Raw genomic sequence first — 23,337 nt, 5'->3', positions numbered from 1 at the left:
GACCCCTACCTTGAGGTCTTGGGACCTGAGTCTTAGTGCTGGAGACATTCAGATGTGTACCGTTCTTAACTCTGGGGACAGCTGCTTTACAGACAATGCTTTAGGATGCTTATTGAGGTCAGATGAAATTGAAGGCAAGGGTAGATATCAGATTTTTCACTCTTCCACAAGTCTAGAATTGATAAGCAGCACACATAGGACCTAAAGTAGGCATTGGTATGCTTAAAACGTGGGAGGTTATGTGAACAATAGAGGTAAAAAATAGAAATTGGCAGAAGTGAGACAACCTAAGAGATGTCTGCCTACTCTCTTATAAAGGGAGGATTATATAATTGTAGTTGAGGGAGGACAAAGAACTAAAGCTCTGGCACTATTTATTGTGTAGACTCAGGCTTTTAAAAGACTCTTTATCATTTATAACATAAAACATAGAACGAATCAGAAGTCAAGGGCAAAGCTTTGGTAATAGGTTAAAGATGAAAGGTGAATGTGGTAGATGTGAGGAGAGAAGCCGCAGTTTACTTCCTTGCAAATAGATTGCTTTATGGATGAAAAATGCATTTGAATCACAGCTTTCTTGGATGCTGTTCTGGCATCATAATAGAGCAAATGTTCACATTAACTGGGAATCTTGCCCTAAAGTAGAGTGGCATCAGAGATATGAGCAGCGTTTTGTGGTTAATTTGAATAATCGATGTGGTAGCTATCTAGTCTGAGCTGAAGATTACTTATGTGTTAAATATTTTCAGCCCAACATTCAGAATAAAGAGCTCTTTGTGATGAAATGCTCTCTGAATTGGGAAGCTGATTGTATCAGTACTTAGATTTGCAGTTAAGACCTTTCACATATTTTACAAGCATGCAGGCCTCTGATTCTACATGTCAGATGTATTGTTCATTCATAGATTTTTTTTTAACCCCTGCAAATACGGAAGGCTTCCTATGTCAGCCATTAAAATCTGATGATATTCAAGAGAAATTCACATTACCAATTTAAAATTTAAACACTAAAGTAATGGCCATGTTTGTCCTTTTAAAATTTTTTAGCAAAGCAAGAAAACAAAGAGCATTGCTGAAGAGCTGGAACTCAGTATACTGAAGATCACTCACAACCTCAATGAACTTAAGAAGGAAGTAAGGAGTTTGTTTTCTAACTCTGTTTAATTCTTTACTGACGTTCGTGCTGTAGTACATGTATGTAATACATTAGTGTGATTTCCGTGGGCCCAGAAAATGGTTTTAAAACTTGTCCCTTGACCTTGTTGGTTAGAAGCTGCCGCTCCATTAGTTCTGTCATGAAGTATTGGTATCACAGTCAGTTGTAAGGGTTTTTGCAAATTCTTAAATTATTGTGGTTTTAAAGTGTTTTCTTTTAAATTGTAGAGAAATATCACTTGCATTTCTATACACTTGCTGTGCTTAGAGACAAACAGGTGGAAAATAACACATCCATCTCTGCCTGGTAGACGTGTCCTTTCATGGGCATATCACAGGAAACATAGGCAATAATAGTTGTCTTAGAAAACACATACTCAAGGGAGCTCTGGTGGCCTAGTGGCAAGAAGCTGCACTGCAATCCTGAAGCAACGTGGTTTGAATCCACCGGACGTTCTGCTGGAGAAGGAGGGGCATTTTCCTCCTGTGCCATTCGGATGTAATTCAACAGTACACAGCCAAAAAAGAGTAAAAAGAAAATACAGGCTTCTACCTAGAGCTGAACCCTTTTGAATTTTCCCTCATTATAAATGAGATATCAAGAAACAGCAATATTGGGAGAAAAACGTGATTGTATTTAGGGTATGTTGACTTAATTCCTTTAAACTTACCAACAATCAATTAATTGTAAACCCAGTAGGATTTCTTTCTGAAACTGAAAAACTGCTTGCCATCTTTCTTCCCTGTGACATAAATCTTATACATAGATCCCAAACTAGGGCTGTCGACATCATTTCAGGAGAAAGATTACTGTAGGTGATTGTTTTGGGAGCTCTTTATAAGGGATGTGTTAATTCAAGAAATAGTATATATTGAACAAACATCACTGAGAAGTTATGAAAAAGAAATTACACAGAAGAAGCAGCTGTCCCTCTTCTCTTGCTGAACAGCCGGTGGATACAAATTGCTTGACTTTGGGTTGGCAGCACAAACCTTACTGCTAAGCCACCAGCGCTCCCGCAACATCAATATATAGAGGTCAGGATTTACAACACATCACAAGTGGAGGATAATTACATTAGCGGCATCATCAGGATGATTTCATCATTACATGACTGCCTAAATACATAAATGCCAAGTCTCTGAGAATCATGGCCTAGCCGCATTGATCCATTGGGGAGATAAAATCCAACTCATGTCCCTGTCCTTTTAAAATTTATTCATTAAAATGATTATTGTGAAAGTCTACATGCTTTCTTTCTAACATTGGGAGTGTCCACACTTACCACTTTTATGTAGTATTTTTACCGCATACTTAGTGCAGTAAATCAAGAGAAAGAATAAATGGCACATATATTAGAAAGGAAGAAGAAAACAATATTATTATTTACAAATGACTTGATTGTATATATAGAAGATAACATTTTAAATGTACCTTTAAAATGATGACATTTTGCCAAATATAAATTCTACCTCCATGAAGCTGTTTTTAAAAAAATATTCATTTATTTTTTTGTTAAAAAGATTTTCCTAGCCCTTGATTGAAAATTTGGCCTCTTGTGACTTATTTGGGAACTTTCAAATAACAAAAAATGGTGTGGTCACTTAAGTCAGAGTTGCCAGATGGTGCTTGTGTCATCTGTTTTTACATATAAAGGGTTTTGGATACCATTTGTTTGCATGTTGTCTGTGGCCAATTTAATGCTTTAATAGCAGGATCGATTAATTGTGTCTGAGACCTTATGGTCTGAAAAACCCAAAATAATTATTATCTGGCCTATTACAGCAAAAGTTTGACTGCATAAAGTCATAAATCAATCTCAACTCAAAAGTTAAAATGTTTCTTCCAACTGTGTCTGTCTTGATTCAGTTGTAGGACCTTCCCTCCATCACCCCCTCACCTATCTATCCCCCCTAAGACATAGAGAGATTGTTTTCTCCTTTTTTCACTTCCAAAGATCTAGCTGCTGTTTCTGATCTCTTAAGGCTGTGGCATAGGATGAAAAGAGAGGCAAGGGAATGCAGAATTTTATCAGTGCCCTGATGATTTTGCTTCAACAGATAGTGAAAGTTTCCTCTCTCATGGGTACTTTCACAGCTTCTCAGAGGCTCTGCTGCTGCACCCACCAACTGTAACTCCGGTATTATGTTGCTCCTTCTGCTCCTTCACTTTGAGCTGTGCCTGGAGGCGGGATTAATTAAGCACTCTGTTAGCTCGTCAAATTGATCTTCCTAACAAAAAAACCCACTTTATCTCTCCTTTTCAAACTCTCACATTTTTTTTAAGGTTTTATCTATTTTATGGTGAAACTTTATGAAAAAAGTAAAAGGCATAATATTGATCTCTGGAAAAAAACTACCAGTAAGAATCTTAGAAGAAAAAAAAAAGGCAGCAGAAATAAGAGAGTGTGGATGTTAGAAGAATTAAAGAGACATGGAAAATAAAAGGTTTTTTCTACATTCTGACTAACTGTAGTGTGAATCAAACTCATATTTTTAAAAAGACCCAATGATCAAAGGCATGAAGGATGCTTGCTTATAAAATATAGACATGATGATATGTTTCACGTCTTATTGGGTACTGATTATTGTTAGCTGCTGTGGAGTTGATTATTTTAGACATCCATTTCAATGTTCTGTTACACCTAGAAGGACATGGTTTTCTGTGGTTTTTAAATAAGCCTACTCATTTTTTCCCAGCCTATTTAGTTTTAACTATTGTTAAAATCGTGACTATCAGTAAGGCATAAAATCCTTGTCAGCTATATTTCTCTTGGGTTTTGGTGATAGACTGAATTGCTTCCCACAGCTTCCTTTTGCTTATTTACTAGCTAAGTATACTACCATTATAATATTCCAAAGAGAAGGAAGCTAATGTGTAGAAAGTTGCTGTCAGTGCTTAGTGCTGAATGGGAATTTGCTGAACAGTATTTCTTCCTTCCTTTGTTAGAATTACTAATGCATTCTCTCCAGAACTTTTTGTAAATTTTATGTGATCTTAGACAATAACTCGATTTCTATGAATTTTTTTTCCTACTGTATAAAATGAAGTTTTGATAGTAGCTATTCTTAAGTCCCTAATGGTTTAAATTCTTATGTGGCATTTAGTTTCCAAAGGAAGGTGTATTTGAATGTGATTTTCTGTTCTTGACTGTAATTATCATCATTTGATTGCATGAATACAGACTTCCCTATTGTTACTTTTGTAGAAAGTCATGCCATTTTAAAATTCAGGTTGGATTACTTCTTTGGGGGGAGGGAGAGGGAACCAAACTTCATTCAAATAGGCATAATTCCAGTCAGATTTTTTTTAAGACAAAATTATTAAAAATGACCTCTCTTTTGGAGTACCCTAAAAGAACCTGTAACAATACTGAAAGAAAAAGGCAAATTAAAAGAACAGACTTGAATATTAACAATACCCAACGATATTCAGTATATGTGAGTCATGTTTAAAACCATCCCACTCAAGTTAAAAATGTAAGAATTTTTGTTGTCATTTTCTTTATTGTTTTTTCTGGAATCTAGGTTGTTCGTTCCCATTGTTTTTAAGAGTGAAATTGTGGTTAACTCTTTAAATGGGCTAATACTTGTGAGTGATAGGACTATATTTTCTTTGTCATTTATGTCAAGCATTTAGCATAGTGCCTGCCTTATTATTGTTAGGTGCCGTCAAGCCAACCTCTGATCCTGTGAACAGTGGTTTGAAACCCTGCCATAATCCTGTACCATTCACACCGTCTTCTCTATGTTCAAGCCCATTGTTGCAGTCACTGTATCAATCTATCTCAATATAGAGTCTTCCTCAATACCTTTCCGGGCATATGATGGCCTCTTCTGACAACCATCCCAATCCTTCTGACAACGTGTCACAACCCTCGCTTTTAAGAAGCACAATGGTTGCAAGCCCTCCAAATCAGATTTGTTTGTTGTTCTGACAGCCTATATTTTTTGCTGATACCACAATTCAAAGTCATCAGTTTTTCTTCAGTCTTTCTTATTCATTGTCCACCTTTCACATTTTACAAGGCAATTGAAAATACCATGATTTAGGCCCAGGGCACCTTATTCTTTAAATGTGTCCTTGTTCTTGAAAGAAATTCTTGACTGTAAATTTTCCCAGTGTAACATCTTTGGATTTCTTGATGGCTGCTTCCATGGGTGCTGGTTTATAGATCCAAGAAAAAGGAAGTTCTTGACAAGTTCAGTTTTTTTCCATTTATCATGATATTGCCTATTGGTCAAATTGTGAAGACTTTTTTTGTCTTGAGGATGCGTTCCGTACTGAAGGCTGTATGTAGTCTTTTAACTTCCTCGGTAAGTGCAAGTGTTTTTCACTTTCCCAGCTAAGATTGTGTCATCTGCTTATTACTAGTTGTTGATGACTCTTTCCCTAACTCTGATGTCACATTCTTCTTCATAATATAGTCTTAGTTACTCTAATGATTTGCTCAGCATAACGATTAAGTATGGAGTAAAGATATAACCTTGACACACACTTTGCTGATTTTAAACAATTCCGTGTTCCCTGGTTCTTTTGAACACTTGTCTCTTGATCTATATACATGTTTCACATGTGCACAATCAAGTATTCTAGAATTCCCATCCTTTTCAATGTTACCTGTAATTCCTTATGATCCACACAGTTGAGTTTCTTTGCATAATCAATAAAACACACATAATCATCTTTCTGCAATTCTGTATTTTCAGCCAAGATCCATCTGACATCAACACTTTCTTGCTGTTCCATGTTGATATATATTGTGTCTACCGTTTTAAAAATAATCTTTAGCAGTATTTTACTTACTTTACTTTAATAAACTTTGTCAGATACACAATTCGCTGAACTTTTCAGAGTCTTTTGGAAAACTGGGGAAGGGGAATCAAAATATTCTTAGTGATTAATGCTTTTATAAGATAGTATTTGGCTCCACAGCTGTTCAAAGCTTTCCCTCTCCTAAATTCTTTTTTTTTTAGATTCTTCAGAAGCTCTCCTTTTATAACCTCACTCTCCAAGTCTCAACTACTATATGTTCAATTCCTGATCATGAGCTAACCTAGTTTCTACTAGTACTATAAATACCATAACACTGTTCATTGCTTACTAATTTTCAGAGGAGCCAAAACATTCATTCATTCATCTATCTATCTATCTATCTATCTATTTATCTATCTATCAATCAAACTAAGAGAAGCTATGTCAGAAAGGGCTGGTTTGTTCAGAAGATGAAAATGGGACAAGGCTATTTGTGATCCAGCTCATTTGCTGTGGACAGCAGAACTGCTAGCACCAAGGGATTGAAAAATGAGCCAGACATAAACTCTGGCCATCAAGAGAACTTCCAAGCTCCCCAGTGCTACACACCTTCTACTGTTACCACAGGGAATTTTATACTTTCCAGAAACTCCATGAATTAAGTGGCACCATTTAGAGGTTTCTGCTCTTTAGTTTTTAAAATGGTCCTTAAGTGCTTGATTTTTTTTTAACCGTTTGTTTGTTTTCTTTTGCCTATGACCCTTCATCTCACATCTGTAGCTTCATAGCACAGCAACACAGCTGGCAGCAGATCTTCTGAAGCACCATGCCGATCATGTGGTTTTAAAAGCATTAAAACTCACTGGAGTAGAAGGGAATTTAGAAGCTTTGGCTGAATATGCCTGTAAACTCTCTGAACAGAAACAGCAGCTCATTGAGGTAAGAGGCTTGCTTATTAAAAAACTATGATTGTGTGACAATTATCTGATCATAAAGGGATATGAACTTGAATACAGTTTTTGGTTCTTATTATGAGCATGTTTTCTTTCTCTCTTGCAAACTCAAAGATGAAAACTATGCCTGTTCTCTTCTTACAATGCCTGACCTCTAAGACAAAAAAAAAAGACCAAGAAAACTCTAGGACGCATAAATATACTTCTTAATCTTTGTTTTTCTTATTTTATCAGAGAGATTAGACCTTGGAGTAGAACAGTGAAGTGTGTTGCATGACCTTGCTTCTGTTTGAATTATTCTCAGCAAAAAATAGATGGCACATTCAAATTGGAATGACTTAATAAGGAATCGGTAAAGGATCTTTCTGAAAATGCATAGGCAGGGTATGTTGTTGCTATGTTCCATGGAGTTAGAACCTATCCACATCTGACCTTCCAGCGGATTTTCAGGCATTGTAAATTGCACAGGAGGATGTCCATCTTTCTCCCACAGAGCAGCTGGTGGATTAGAACTGTATGCCTTTTGTTTGGCAGTGAAACTCCTTAATCCCAGTAGGCTATCAGAAATCCCCAGACAGGTAATAGAGGGATCATACTGAGAGTGCAGGAGGTGAGGCTGGAATAGCACAGGTGATACCTCCTGTGGCCTATTTAACAGTAAGTGAAACCTGGTGGGGAGAGAGTCTTTCAGAGAGGACCACCTTAAGAGGCTGTCATCTTTGAAGAAGGCACATAGACAATCCCTGCAGAAAAGGAGCATGGGAACCTCTCTTCATCTCTACTTTTCCATTGCTGAGCCTTCCCACTGGCAAATGCTGGTTAGCCTTTCAGGGCCAAAAGGGAGAGTGGATATGGAGGGACAAAGAGAAAATATCCCTCACACTACTTTATGTTCTGCCCAAATCTTTATTAATATGTTAATAATTTTATCCCATGTTGGCCTGCCACTTTTGTTAGAATTTTAATATGGCTTATTAATGTAGGATAGCCTTTTGCTTAGTGAAAATGTCAAATATGTGATAGAGAAGAAATGTCTTTAATCCATATGTATCTTGTATATATGTTGTTGTTGTTAGGTGCCGTCGAGTGAAGAATGACTGTTAGCAACGCTATGAACAACAGATCTAAACCTAGTCCTATCCTGTGTCATCTTCACACTTCCTGAAACACTAGAGTCAATTGCAGCAGTCACCATGTAATCCGCCTGGTTGAGGGTCTTCCTCGCTTTTGCCGACCTTCATCCTTCTAAGCATCTTGTCCGTTTCTGAGGAATAGGCCCTCCTAGCAAGATGCCTCCAAAGAGCACTCTGGGTCTTTTGGCCATCCATGGGGTGTTCAGTGCTCTTTCCAACACCACAACTCAAAGGCATCAATTCTTCTGTCGTCCGTATTCATTGTCCAGGTATCAGGTGCATAACAAATGATTGGAAACCTAAATTAGACTACTTTTACTTCTTTACATAGTAATCTGAAAACTTTCAGGAAGCATTCCTAAAGTGACTAGAGAAATTTCCTTTATTTATTAGAGTTGATGTTATGTTTTTAAACTAAATATTATGACTCTTGCCTAACTCTAACATACTTTAATGATTAGATTTTAGTAAAATTCCTTCCCTTGACCTTTGTATATAAAAGGTGTGGGCACTAGTAGAACATTTTCCATATTTTTTCAGGTTCTAATGTTCTGTGACCATCTTGCCATGATTGGGAAGTAGAAATAATATGTGATGCCCTGTTTGTTCTGAGATACTCTATGCACAACCAATTTAGTTTATAATAGTCTTCTTAATGACATACACATTTACTAAAGTAAGTTTAGAAATTTAGAAATTTTTTAGGGTTTTAGAAATTGTATTTTTAAGCAATGAATTGTCTTTATTAATAATAAACTTATGCTATGTGTTGGAAGAAAGAGATGCAAAATTTGAACTGTCCACATATTTTCTCTTAGACCTGCCGATTGTTGAGACATATCTCTGGGACAGAACCTCTGGAAATAACTTGTATACACGCAGAGGAGACATTTCAAGTGACTGGCCAACAGGTATGATCAACAGCATGTTGTGCCTTCTGGATTCCATCTTGTCTCTGTCTCCTAGTATGGAAGGAGGGTACAAATGGTTCTATGCAACTAGACACTCCATCTACTTACAAAAATAATGGAATTTTTATTATTTGCTAGAAGGTGGTTTACATTCCACTGTATTACCAGGTCATCTGCCAAATTGGAAAATTGAGCTACTATATACTGATGCTCTAGTTTATACTTGTTTAAAATTAATCCATTTACAATGTTAGTTTTTATAACACTTTGGAAAAGTAATTTATCATTACCTAACAAGTCATGAGGCTATTTATATCTTTTGATCTACTTAGTAATTCCTAAGAATGTAAGGAAATAATGATAATTTTTTAAAAAAGATACTTGTACTATTTTATAATATGATTCATTAGAAGCAAAGTAACTCCTAAATTATACAATAATACATTTTATCTTTAATAATTATGAGAACCAGAATTAGTAATACATAGTTTATTGAGCTGATTTAAACAATGACTGCAGTATAATATAGTCTGCAGTGTGAATCTGTGAGCTATGATTTTGAAATTTACACTTTTGTATATTGTGTTTCTATAGATAATTTCTGCCGCTGAAACATTGACATTACACCCATCTAGTAAAATTGCTAAAGAAAACCTTGATGTGTTTTGTGAAGCTTGGGAATCACAAATTAGCGACATGTCAGTACTGCTCAGAGAAATCAGTGATGTGTTTGAAGGAAGACGAGGTGAGAAACTGTACACTTATTAAAATGGAATTTTAGTGTAGCTATTAATTTTGTTAATGTCAGACATCAGATGCAGAATGAATTCTTTATAATCTAGTTGGGTTATTTTTACAGAAAAATGTATTTCACAGAAAAAATGATAAGAATATGATATTTCTTTTTTGTTTTAGTATCTAGTGAGTAAAATTTGTATAGCAGTGTAGCAGATTTCTTGAAATTAATATTAATATTCTAGCCTTCCTGTGTAAATGAAGCCTTTACATTTTTTCTAAATTGCTTTTTAGTTTTAATACAAAAGCTGTCCTAAGATATAGTCATTCTCTAGTTGTTAACTAATTCTCTCAACTTCATAATGAAATCAATGTAGCTATTTGATTTTTGAATTGCTTTCCTTTCACGTGGATGAAATACCTTTCCTTGATGACTCCATAATCTTGGCCTATTCCCTGTGGTGGTAAGTTCATCGGTGTTACTATGCTATGTAGAATAGAATAGCACTATACAATAATCTACAGCAAAGCATTGTTTTATACTTTATTTAGTATCCACTTGGAATTTTATTTATCCCCCACTGTACAGTGTGTCCTGGTATTTATGTTTATGTGTTACATATTTTTTCCCTTTTGGAATGGCTTTTGTTAGTGTCAAAGCATGCATTTTTATTTTTAAATAAAATATCATTTGAAGTTATAATAACTTCAAATTACATAATTGTTTTTACAGAAGATAAACATTTCATTTTTTAAAAAAATACTCATTTAAAATAAATATTGTTGCATTTAACCCTCAGGAAATTATCAACCTTATAGATACACCATAATTTATAAAGTATATTAAATATTTGCCATGGATCCACGATTTGAGATTCCTAAATGAATGAGCTGAAATTGCATACTGTTCTGATACTTGATAACATATTTATAGTTGTATGTCTTTTTATATGGAGCAAGTTTTACATCGTAAAAGAGAAACTGATGTAATCCATATTTTAAACAAAATATGATTAGTTAGCTGTAGGGATTATTTAGGAAATGAAGAGAAATAGAACGATATGATAAAAGGACATCTGGCTGGAGGGAGGCAGTGTCCTCAGACTGGCTCTCTGACTGGTCTTGGAAAGTACTTTCTGCTCTCTAGTCCTGAGTGTTCTTATCTCAGTAATAAAGGATTGAGATGTGTGATCTGGGAAGCTGCAGGCCAACTCAAAAAATCTCGTCAACACTACCTGAAGTCAATACCTTTGATCTCTGGAAACAGAGACACACTTCTAAGTGTGTATTGGTTCTGCCTGTCTTTGTTTAGAGGGATAAAGGGCAGAGGAAAATTGTTTCCTGGCTTTCTTACTAGATGTCATCAGTCCATAAGACTGTGGGGCTCAGGAGAATACCAGAGAATGAGCCTCTAGATCTTGTAGGGTGTAGTCAGTGTTCGACAAGCACTGTGGAGAGCTCTGCTAAACAGCTCCAGTCATTTCAGCAAGCGTGGGGCTTGAGCCTGGCCAGCCAGTCTCCCTGCTACTTACTAGTGGACCAGTCAGCTCAGTTCAGGTTTCTCTCGTGTTCTTTTTCTGTGCTGGATAAGCTTTTGTTTTCAGTCATCAGGTCTTGGAGGATGGCCAGGGCGTCATGACTTAGACTCCTTTTTGTTTCCAGGCTAGCAAGTTTACCATCTTCATTACTGAAATGGAACCTGAATTCTTTTTGCCCTGGTCTCTCATTGACCAAAGGCCTAACCCTGTGTCTTCATATCTGAGATTCTTTAGGTTTCTAAAGCAAAATTTTGCTCTTTTTTTTTCCTAAAAAACCAAACAAACGAGTATTCATAAGAATTTTTGGTTTTGTTTGCCGGAAGATAACAGCCACTTAACAGTTACTCCTGAGCCAATTACTGAATGAAAAATAGGATTAAGAAGTTAATATGCTTAAGAAGAGTGTTCTATAAAACCAAAGTCAAACGCTTTTCAGTTGCGCAGAGTCCGACGGATGGGAGTTGCTGGTGTAAGAGTCAAACTGCTGAGGTTTTCAGTGGTACAATCTATAAAGAGGCTGATCAGCAGGGTTCAGTTTCTAGGTGAGCAGCCAGTCAGAAACCACTCATTGACTGTATTGTTCTACATATACAGGTAAATCTCTTTCTAAAAACGAGAAAGTTCTGCTTTCTCCACTAATATGAACCGCTGTCATCATCTGTCATTAGCACCAGTATTATCATCCCCCCCTCCCCCACTACCACACAGTAAAACTCACTGCCGTTCAGTTGGTTCTGACTGGTTTTCTGAGGCCGTGAATTGTGACGGGGGAGACTGTCTATTTCTCCTGAGGAGCTGCTGATGAATGCAGACTGCCAGGGATGAGCAGTCTTTGAGTTGCCGGCACAAGTTGCTGTAGACTCTGCAGGCAGAGTTCCCAAAACTGGATAGACGATGAGGAAGCATAGTCCAGTTCACTCCCTTCATGTAGTATCTGAGTGCTTCTCTCCCTGTCCCCTTTCCTCACTCAGTGTGGACTTTGACACTGGTCCTTCTGGTCATATAAGAGAGTCTGCCCCTGCTTCCCTGTACAAATGAAACTCTTCCTTCTCTAGTGGAGAAATGACAGCTGGGAAAGACTCCTCTCAGCGTCTAAAGCAACTTAATTTAGTGTTCCCTTTTTTTCTTTCTTTCACCAAAGAAGACCTTTTCCTAAAAATTCAGCTGGAGACGTTCAAGAAAAAATAAAGATCACAGACTGCTAGGGACTATATGGATATTATTGTAAAATTCATCATTTAATGGCATTGTTGTTATGTGCTTTTGAGTTGCTTGTACACCAGCTCTGAACCCTGCCCTGTATTGAGCCAAACTTATTGTCTCTGACACACCTACCCCCATTACTGTGTCCATCCAACTCATCTAGGATCTTCCTCTCCTGCACTGTCTCTCCACTCTTCTGAGCATAATGTCTTTCTCCAAGCATGGTCCCTCCTGGCACCATGCCCAAAGTATGTGAGATAGAGTTTCAAAAAAAAGAAATTCTGCAACCATAATGGAAATTTTCTGTATACTAGTGCTGCATGTATCCTCTCAGTAAGCCTATGAGACACATATTATTAGCACAGTTTTCTTATGGCAAAACAAGGTTCAAAGAAGTTAACTTTTCCAGAATCTCACCATGAATAAACCACAGACCGCAGGATTCTAACTGACGTCAGCATGATAACACACTTATTTATTAACCAGCTAATTCTAGAGCTTGGTTTTACCAGCCTTCAAATGTTCTAATGAGATTGATCTAGTTCTGTCAGAACTACTCAGTGTTGCAGTTCTGAGTTCTTCCCCACCCCACTCCCCGAAAGCCATTCCAGAAATAACTGGAAGATTCCAATCTCAGGCAGTTGAGAAGGTACAAAACAAGGAACACATAATTAAGGGCTTGCAGACTGGCTCTTTGTTTCGATCCATCATTTGATAGCTGAGTATGAACAGGCAAAATATAGAAGTGAGATACTCGAGAATAATAATCACTAAGGGAAGCCAGGGCACATTACTTGGCCTCTTGAGTTTCAGTTTCTTCATCTCAATGGGTGTAAATGAAGTCATCTCTTATAGTGCTTGATACATTAAAAAATGCTTGCAGAATCTTTTTCATCGGAGAAGTGATCCTGAAAAAATCCTTTCATCTCTACACCTCAATTCCCCCTCTTTAAAACAAGGAAGTTAGATTAGCTGAAGTGCCACTACACCTCATTCTTGCAGTGTGACAATTGCTGCTGACTGATGTTATTTTGATATATATATATAAAACACTTATTTATTTATTTTTTATTTTTTTACATTGCACTCACACCTGGTCTTTCAGACTTTCACAACACAGGATGCTAGCAGCTGCAAGGAATAGAACAGAAGTAAAATGGAAGATGAAGACTATAATTTTTTTTTTACTAAATGGCCACTACGATTTCAAATTGGGTATTACATAAAATGTTTCTGTTATTAGGTACAGATTGACTTCAGCTTACAGCAACCCTTTGAACAACAGAACTAAACTTTACCCTGCCCCTCGCCAACATCATGATCTCTCATATCACATTGATCACGACAGAAATGACCTTTTTAGGTTTAGGTAACCTATTCTCAAAAAGCAAGGGTCCCCTTAACTTCCTGAGGGCTGAACATAAATTCTCCTTCGGTGAAGAAATTCCACTGCCTACAGTCAATTGTGTAACTGATAAATATCTCATTATTCAGAAAGCTATGATTATGTGGCTAATTGCAATAGTGCTGCTTGATTTGGTACATTGCCCTTTCCCCACCTGATTTTTAGTATGATGCATATGAAAATAGCTTTTTCCACAAAAAACTATAACGCTGGGTTTATCACTGTTGACTGAACCAAATCCAGTGTCTAGCATTTTTGTCTAAGGCTATTAGCAAACCTGCCCGTTACCTTGCCTCTGCCATCAGACTTCATACAAAGGACAGAGTATGGGCTTCAGAGCCAGATTTCTTTTTGTTATTATTATAATTCATGCTGTAACGATTCTTGAAAAGCCATTGCTGTATTCTGGCCTCCTTAGTTCTCTTCTTCATATTATCGTGACTACTGTGACTGGGGAAATTACCAGATCCATTTGCAAGGATCACTTAAACAGCCACTTAGGTGCCTTTTAGTAGGCAAACACCATGCTCAGCAATGGGAAGGAGCTTTTAGTTTTCAGATACTTTGAAGTCAGGATCTGAGAGCTGGGTGATTTAAGCATCTTACGTTGAGGCTCTCAAATTGAGACTCTCAAATTTCTCAAGGCCTCCTGGGATTGTATCAAGAACACAGAAATCAGTACTTGTCCTCTTGCCATTTTTTCTGGTTTCCTCTTCTCTCTTCTCACCCAAGCTTCTAGGGAGGGCCTTGGTGTTAGAGGGGGCCAAATTTAAAAGCCTTCCATTTCCATGGGTGATAACAGTGAGTCTGGATTCAGAATCTGGTATTATTTTGGACATAATAAATGTGAAAAAGAACCCTTCTTCCATAGCTTGCAGACTGTCCCTTCTTTAAGGAAATTCAATTTCCCTTGTTCTGTGTGAATCATTGCAGAATTAATATGCTTGAGTGACAGTTTATAGGAATGCACCTCAGATGAAATGATGTGGACTTTATACTGGTCTCAGATAGCATATTTTCATAAACCATTCTCTTTTAAAATCAGGCCTTCTGCAAAAACCTTATTTGAGTTTTTTTTCTTTTCTTTTTTAGTTGTTCAGTAGCCACTGTTCTCATATTTCTGATGGCCCTCTTTGATAGCCCTGTATCTTATTTTATCAGTTGGCAGATTGGATGAATGAGGCAGGGAGAACAGCAAGGACGTTATGGACAGAGATGAGCTTATTGGAGGACATGAGTCTGGAACAGCAGAGCAGTCCAACCAAACAAAATATGATGACCTCAATTAGGACAGTTATCATGGGATTGGAAAGAAAACTGGCTTAGGAAGGGTTTTTAAAACTTTGGACGTGTTGTAAGGAGAGACAGGTCTTTGGAGAGGGACATCATGCTGGGCAGAGTGGAGGGACAGCGCAGGAGGGGAAGACCCTCTATGATGTGGATTGATTCAGTGACTGGGGTAATCGGGATGGATGTGTCAGAGGCAATGAGATTGGCATAGGATAGAGCACGGTTTAGGGCTGTTGTACATAGGGTCGCTATGAGTCGCATACGACTCGACGGCACATAACAATAACAACAACAACACTGGTAGGATTTAGTGTTTGATTGGCTGTAGAAGCGAGGAAAATGGAGGAGTTTAAGAGTGACAGGTGGGTTTGGTTTAGAAAACCTTAATCCTACTCTTGAGTATAGCTAACAGACTTCCCATCCTTTAATGGTTTGAATTAACAAGTCAGTCTGGGGACAAGGATTTCCCTCCCCCCCTTCTGATTGATCATGCCATACAAAAGTCCCACTAAACCTGAAGTAACTAGTTACTAGAACTTCTAATAGGGAATAAATGGAGGCAGTGGTAGTTCAGTCGAGGACTTTTTGCCTCCGGTTAGGAGACCAAGGTTTGATTTCTGACCAGTGCAGCTCACATCGAGCCCCCGCTATTTGTCTGAAGGCTTACATGTTGCTATGATGTGGAACAAGTGTTAGCGAAGACTATACTAGGACAGATTAAAAAGAAAGAGGCAGTGTTCTGCTTTTGAAAACTAGCCAATGAAAAACCAAAGATCACATACCCATGTTTATCATGGTTTTGTTCATAATAGCAAAGAGTTGGAAACAACCTAAGTGCCCATCAACAAATGAATGGATAGAGAAGCTGTGATAAATTCACACAATGGAATACTACGCTGCATTGAAAAGACAGGGAACTCATGCAATATTATACAAAATAGGTGACCCTGGAGGATATTATGCTGAGTGAAATATCTCAGTCACAAAAGGACACATACTGCATAGTGCCACTGTTGTAAAATGGGACTAACATCGGGGTTGGGGGGAGACTGAGAAAGATGGGATAAATAATGTATGTTGTTGTTGTTGTTGTTTGATGCCGTTGAGTCGTAGACGACTCATAGCGACCCTATGAACGAATGGCCTGAGCACTGTTCGTACATAGAGTTTCCGGAGGCAAGCCATTTCGGAAGTGGATGCCACTCCTGCTTCCCCTTGGACACTTAGGAGTGATAAATTTGTAAGGGTGACAAACACAAAGCTATTTGGAAACAAAGCATGTTGTTACTTCTAGACTTTGAAGAGCTACCTAAACCAATTCTTTATTCACTGGTAATAAGGATCTTTAATTATTTCAAAGAAATAATGTATTTTAGAAAATTAAAAATCAACTTTTTTCCTCCCAAATGGCTATTGAATTTATTTTCTTGATTAATAATGGTCTTGATGAAAATGAACCAATGTTGAGACATTTGCAATGAAATACTAATTTTAAAAATCCATGACACCTTGATAGAAATTAGAGTTATACAAACAAAAATCTTTAATATTTCCAGCAAATATAAAATGCAATATGGTAGACAGGACAGCAAGGCTTTTATACATTTTATATATGACATTTGACCATATTTTCAGTCACCATAATATCTTCTCTCCAGATTTAAAAAAATAGTATGCTGATTTCTATAAGAAAGCTTTTTCCCCCGTACAAAAATCATATAATGGCCAACAGGTCACAACAGTGAAATAGGTAGAGGTTAAAAAACACACAGAACAGGTGCTGAAAATAAATACAAAGTAGGAAGGAATTTGTGTCCATCATCTTGAGTGTGTGTGGGTTTGCTTTCACTACGAGGAGATTCTGACCTGTCTCAAGAATGCCATTTACTTCCACTGAGTGCAATGGAGATACAGCTGTCGGAAAAGAAACTTCAGGTGATGCAGACAAGAATTTGAGGCAAGAGGGTGTATGTATGTGTGGGGGTAGGGGGGTGTGTCTTAGCTGTCATTAAAAAGAAAAGTATTTCTTTTTTCTATTGCTCAATTGTGTCAATTGGGAGTTCATCAGTAGACTCAATGAAGTGATAAGAGTAATTTAAAACTTCTGTCTAAGAAGATACATATGCTTGCTCAGGCAAAGAGACATTTACATTCTAGCCAAAGCAAGTAATAGAAATCCTTTTGCTCATAACAAAAGGTCATTCACAAAAAGGATTTCTGGACTGATGAGGGAGAGAACTATTTAAAAGGGATATATGATTAGGTATTATTGTCATGACAGGAGTCCAGAATGAAGGCTGCTTAATGGAGTGGACCTGGGGGGAGGAGGGATTGTATAACAATGAAAGAATTTTTCTTTTATTTTTCAAAGAGATGAGCAAACTTGTGGGGAGGTTGGGCAGGGAGAAAAGTGCAACAATGAGCGAATAGATATCCAAAGTCTCTGTAAACTTTCATTAAAATTAATAAAAAAGAAAAATAAACCCGTAAAGATTAAAATGGTTTGATGTGCATCTAATCAGGGGGGATGTCTCAGGACCGGGCAGCATTTCAATCACTTGATCTTGGGGGGTTGTGCATCAGAGGTCATCTCAGTGACAGCCGACAACAGTAGGTAATAATACAGCACATCTTCAGTGAAAAACTAAAGACTGATCCTTTGCTGAGTTGCAGAAGGGCCCTTTGTGGTGGTTCAAATCCACCACAGTTCAGATTCCTCTGTGAGGACAGGAGATGATACTTATCAAATATTTATTTCTTACTTGTATGTTGTGTTGTGGTTTCTTGTTTATTGCTGTGATGCTGGAAGATGTGCCACTGTATTTCAGATACCAGCAGGACTGTCCTTGGTGGACAAATTTCAGCAGAACTTCCAGATTAAGACAGATTAGGAAGCAGAGACCTGGCCATTCACTTCTGAAACAGTGAAGCCTTTAATAACAAGCAGTTGGTCATTGCTGATGTACTGTGGCAAGCTGAGGCCCTTAGGTTGGAAGGCACTCAGAATATGACTAGGGCTACAGTGAATTTAAGCACAGCATGCGGGATCAGAGTTTTGTTCTATTTTAAAGAGGGTTGCTGTTACAGTTAAATCTCTGGTACCTAACAACAACAATAATACTTATTTCTCCAAGTCTGTTATTTCAGTTACATCTAATGTATATTACATATTTTAGATAACTTATGTGTTAATGTAGTAAGAATCTGTACTACAATCCCAAAGGCATGTAGTTTGAATCTATCAGCTGTTTCGTGGGAAAAGGATGGGCAATCTCTTCCCATGTAGTTTATTGCCTCAGAAAACTTAGTGGAGGGTCAGCTCTGACTTGACAGTCCACAACTTCCTTAATTTTATTTACTAGCCAAAGAATTCTAGAGTTGGATGGGGGGCAGGGATCTATAAAATTGCAAAATAAAAGAATTCAGACTTTTGCCACAATTTTTAAGAAAAGAATAAAAGATCAGAGTAGATGAGGCCAACCATTAAAGACTTATAGGAAGACAATTTCAACAGTTGTCTACAAATCTTTTTGATTCAAATCTTCCTCCACTCCAAAATAATTCAAGTTCATCATTAGTGTTTTCCTTTAAAAAATTTTTTTTTTATTTTGTGTGTGTACTGTCACATAACAACAACAACAACAACTGTCAAATCAGATCTGACTAGTACAGGAGGAGACTGCCCCTCCTTTTCCAGCAGAGCATCTGGTGGATTTGAACTGTGTGCCTCTGGGATTGCAGTACAGCTTTTTGCCACTAGGCCACAGTGTTTTCCTTTTTTATATTATGATCAAGTGGTTTGGTTTCTGTTGAAATTGAAGGAAATGGAATACTATTATTTATATAGCATTTGAAAATGGCCTGTCTGAGGAATCTTTTTTTCAGAGTTTATAACAGGTCATCATTAGCGAGCAAAGCCTGTAAGTGAACCTCAGGGACTAGAATGGTTAAATGATGGGTGAGTTGTTGTCATGTGCCATCGAGTTGGAACCAACTCATAACTGACCTCCAGTGAGTTTTCAGAGGCAGTAAATCACGGAGAGGAAGCCTCCTGTGGAGCTGCTAGTGGATTCAAACTGTGTGCCTTAGGGATTGCAATACTGCTTCTTACCAGCAGAGCTCCCTGGAGGGTAGTAAGTGTAATAATCGGGATTTCTGGTGGCATAATTCATTGGTTGTTCTGGTAGTTTTAATCCACCATCCACTCCCTGGGAGCAAGATAGTCTTATCTTGTGATTTATAGCCTCATAAATCTGAAGGAGGGACGCTATGAGTGGGCACTGACTCGGTGGCAGTGAGGTTTTTTTAGTAATGGTAGTAAATGAGAGGATATAAAAAAGCTGACTTTTCATTTCTCCTCATTTTCTGATTTTCTTAACTCTGTTGGATCTTAAGGCATACTAAAACATTTCGTTTTTCCCTCCACCTGGACTACTGTCCAGGCACACCTCTCACACACTACAGGACTGGTTCCAGACCACCACACTGAAAGTGTGCATTCCAACAAAGCACGTCACACAAATGTTTTGTTTCCCAATGCAGATGAAAGTCATTTTATACTATACTGTAGTATACCTAGTGTACAATATGACATGGAAAAAGAATATAATAAGAATTACTGAAATGTGACCCGGAAACCTGGAGGGCATATTCTTGGAAAAATAGCACCAGTAGGCTGACTTACTGGATGTATGGTTACCACAGACCTTCAATTGGAAAAAATGCAGTATCTCTAAGAAAGCACAGTAAAGTGAAATGCAGTAAGCAAATGCATAATTACATGTGTGTGATCGTGGGCACTGTCAGTAGGTCAGTTAATATAAGAATTATTCCTGTAAGTGAAGTAGACTTACACAGAGATTAGGCCCTCTTATTAAGACCATGTTTTAGAGATATTATTGAACAGCATTTAAATTAAGAGAAATGATGAATTCTGAGTGACCTAAAAACCATCTTCTATTAATATTCTCACAACTGAATTGAGCACATTTGATATCAGGGCTGAGAACAAAGCAGGAAATAGCCTATTTCTTAAGTCTGTCCTTTCACCCTCAATTCTCTTATCTGGAATACATTAATAAAATTCCTTTACAATTCTGACATTATACAGAAATGACTTGAATCATACAGCTTTTATCATTAGCTGACCCTTAGAGTCAGTTTCCCTTTTAATATCAGTGCTTATCTGTCTGATAATTGTTCAGCTTTGTGAGAGTCACATATGTTATTTAGAATGTTCTAGTAACCATATGCAAAAGGTAAAAACAGCTGAAATTCACTCTAATAATATGTATTTTGTAACCCAGAATAAAAAATATTTTCTATTGAATGAAAACCCATTTGATTTATAAACCTTAAAAAAATGAAAAATACTATGATTATAACATGTAATCAATATGCAAAAAAGTTCTTTTTAACAATTTTTGTGTGTGAGAAGAATTTATATTTAGCATTAGCCAGCTGGATACAGTTATAGATAATCCCAATTTTGTTGGCGACATCCAAAGCATCATAGTCAGGAGCAATGGAACCACAGGCCACCTTCTCTCCATCAGGCCTAATCAAAGTGTTGACCTTAGCCACATCAATGTCATCGAGCTTCTTTACAGCTTGTTTAATTTGGTGCTTGTTGGCCTTGACATCCACAGTGAAACAAGTGTGGTGTTATCATCTAGCTTCTTAATGGCTGACTCAGTGGTCAGGGGAAGCTTGATGATGGCATAGTGGTCAAGCTTGTCTCTTCCGTGGGTATTTGGGCTGCCTTCGGAGTCTCAGCGTCTTAGGCTGCTGGAAGGTGGGTGAAGTGCGGATCTTCTTTTTTCTTGTGGCTGTGGATGCACTTTAGGCCTTCTTGGCCTTTAATGCCTTTGCTTTGGCTTCTGTTTTGGGGGAACAGGACACCATCTCCATTATTTTTAATAGTTTTTGTTGTGATTTGTATGAAGGTTTACAAAGCAAATTAATTTTCCCTCAACCATTCATACATTTTATTGTATAATAGTTTCAATATTCACAATGAAGTCAAACTTTTCCTGTTTCTTACCTATAAGTCCGATTTCCACTCATCTTTTGATACCTCTGTGTGCTATTCCTTTCTTTAGTTATAATGTGTTAATCATCCTTTTATTGTATTTTGCCTTTCCCTTTATATTATATATGTCTATTATCTATTTACCAATTTTTACTCAACTCTCCCTCCCTTCTCATCCCTATTAACTGTATATAAAAGTCATTAGTGAGATATTTTACATTCTTCTTTTTAAAATTTGTCCTCAAAAGCCTGAATATATTTACACTTACAGAACATCTTAATTCAGACTAAGCACAATTTCAGTTGCTTAATAATCACATATTTAATTTCCTTATTTAATAGTACTGTTCTAAGTGTGATTTGAAATGTTACAAACAAGTTTGCTCTGTTCATGCAATAATCACTTTATATGAAAGAATATGATTTAGTGCTCTTAAATTAGTTTTATTAAGTTTAACAATATGAAATTTCTGCTTTATATTTAAAAGTAGTTGAATATCAGCAGTTTCATGTTGTTTAATGTAGCTGAACACACTTTTCCTTCATATCAAGAAACAATTACTGTCCATATATTTTCTCCTACTTGACATATCACAATCTAGCTGTATTATAAAAACCTGTCTTTATGTGGGATCTAGAAGCTAGAAAAAAATGAGCATAGAGAAAATGGGCATTACACACCTCCTTTCTTTCCTCAGTTATTATGCCTTCTGCTGTGTGTAAATTCCCCTGCCAAGAGACTGGTTATCTGCTTTGTTTTAACAACAAGGTGGTTCCCTCCGTGCTTGGGAGAATGCATGATGAAGCTGGTTGTAAATGAATTGACTGATACTTGCAGGACAGGAAGGAAGTACTGATACTGATGAAAGATGAATCTGGTTTCATTAGAAGCCGTCTACCATAAAAAGAATTCACTGTGAATGAAGTTGGAAGCAATGGAAAGAAATCCTAGTGAGGCAGTTTGCCTTTCCACCTTTACATTGGGGGGGAAAGCAGAAATTATGTGTGTTAGAGGTGCCCCTCATGACGGTGTTCATGTTCACCAGTTAAGTAATAATTTTATTTCTAAGTAATGTGTAATTAAAATGGAATAATACAAATTAATGATTTAGTAATATTTATGTTTAATATTTTTTATGTTAAATGTAAATAAGAAAAATTATATTAAGTAGAAAGGTTTTTTTCCAAGCTGTATGTGTTATTTGTAGGAGAGAAGTATGGCTACCTTTCACTTCCAAAGCCAATGGTAAGTAGAAAATTTTGTACATTTCTGATTATTTTTATTTGGAATTCATATTCTGTCAATTACTGGTTGTCCCTTTACCCCATTATGTAACAAGTCAGGCTGTTAAGTGCTGAGTCTTGTTGTTTCAAGTAGCTCTCTAGATACAGCTTATGCTCTAAGTATCTGTGTTGTGTTTATAGAGTTGATGTAGTAGTGAAACAGACTTAGTAATAAGAAGTGATAATCTATGATCAGAAGTATTTTTGTTCTTCCCTTAGATCTAATTAAGAAAGTTAAGTTGGAACTATTTTCATTAACTTTTTCGCTGATATTCATATAGAGATAATACACTTTAATAACAATTTAGAAAAGTAATAATAAATGTAATGAAGTACAACTAAAAGAATAAAGTGAATTATGAAGTTATAAATACTAAAAACTTTGAGGGTCTTCATTCCTTTTTATTTAGTGATTATCTTTACTTTTTATGAAGTCTACTAGGCCAAGAAAGAGGATAAAGGTGATGCGATTGTATGGGAGGAGCCAGTCAGAGATCACTGATCATTTTAGTTATATTAAGGAGTGTGTGTGCATGTGTGTATGAAACTATAGCGTCCGTATATTTGTTTTCTGTCCTTAACGTCTTCTATTTATCTTAGTTAAAATTGCTAGAAAACATCAGAAGGGCTATGTTCAAAGAGCAAATCTAAGCTCTGTGGGACAGGAAATGAAGGGCACAATTGGGATTGGTATGTCCTGCAGTGAGACTGAAACAGAGTAGTTGGTCAGAAATGGCAAGTTCTGGTCACAGTCCGGAACCTTGGTGGTTAGTGTAGGTCAGGAGTTGAGTGCTAACTGAAAGGTAGGCAATTTGAATCCATCAGCCTCTCAAGAAGAAAAAGGTGAGTCAGTCTTCTCTTGAGATTTACAGCCTTGAAAATCCAATGGAGAGTCACCATTTGTTCGAAGAAATTCTATGACATTTTATATATATATACAATT

The 23,337-nt window shown here is 36.9% G+C and overlaps 1 protein-coding gene across 1 annotated transcript in view; it reads left to right on the top strand.

Annotated features, from left to right (window-relative positions):
• The window catches only part of CTNNAL1 (catenin (cadherin-associated protein), alpha-like 1), a 66,013-nt gene that overhangs the window by 35,191 nt on the left and 7,485 nt on the right, over positions 1 to 23,337 (top strand). Inside the window, exons 8-12 of the mRNA XM_006886918.1 lie at positions 1,048 to 1,134; positions 6,692 to 6,850; positions 8,816 to 8,908; positions 9,503 to 9,653; positions 22,319 to 22,356. Coding sequence (XP_006886980.1) covers positions 1,048 to 1,134; positions 6,692 to 6,850; positions 8,816 to 8,908; positions 9,503 to 9,653; positions 22,319 to 22,356 — 528 coding nt within the window. The remainder of the gene's footprint in view (positions 1 to 1,047; positions 1,135 to 6,691; positions 6,851 to 8,815; positions 8,909 to 9,502; positions 9,654 to 22,318; positions 22,357 to 23,337) is intronic.

Source organism: Elephantulus edwardii, unplaced genomic scaffold (genome assembly GCF_000299155.1).
Source record: "Elephantulus edwardii isolate Elephantulus edwardi_28Jun2011 unplaced genomic scaffold, EleEdw1.0 scaffold00052, whole genome shotgun sequence".
Lineage (NCBI taxonomy): Eukaryota > Metazoa > Chordata > Mammalia > Macroscelidea > Macroscelididae > Elephantulus > Elephantulus edwardii.
Note: the sequence above shows the minus strand (reverse complement) of the source record. Positions and strands in the feature narration are given on the sequence as shown.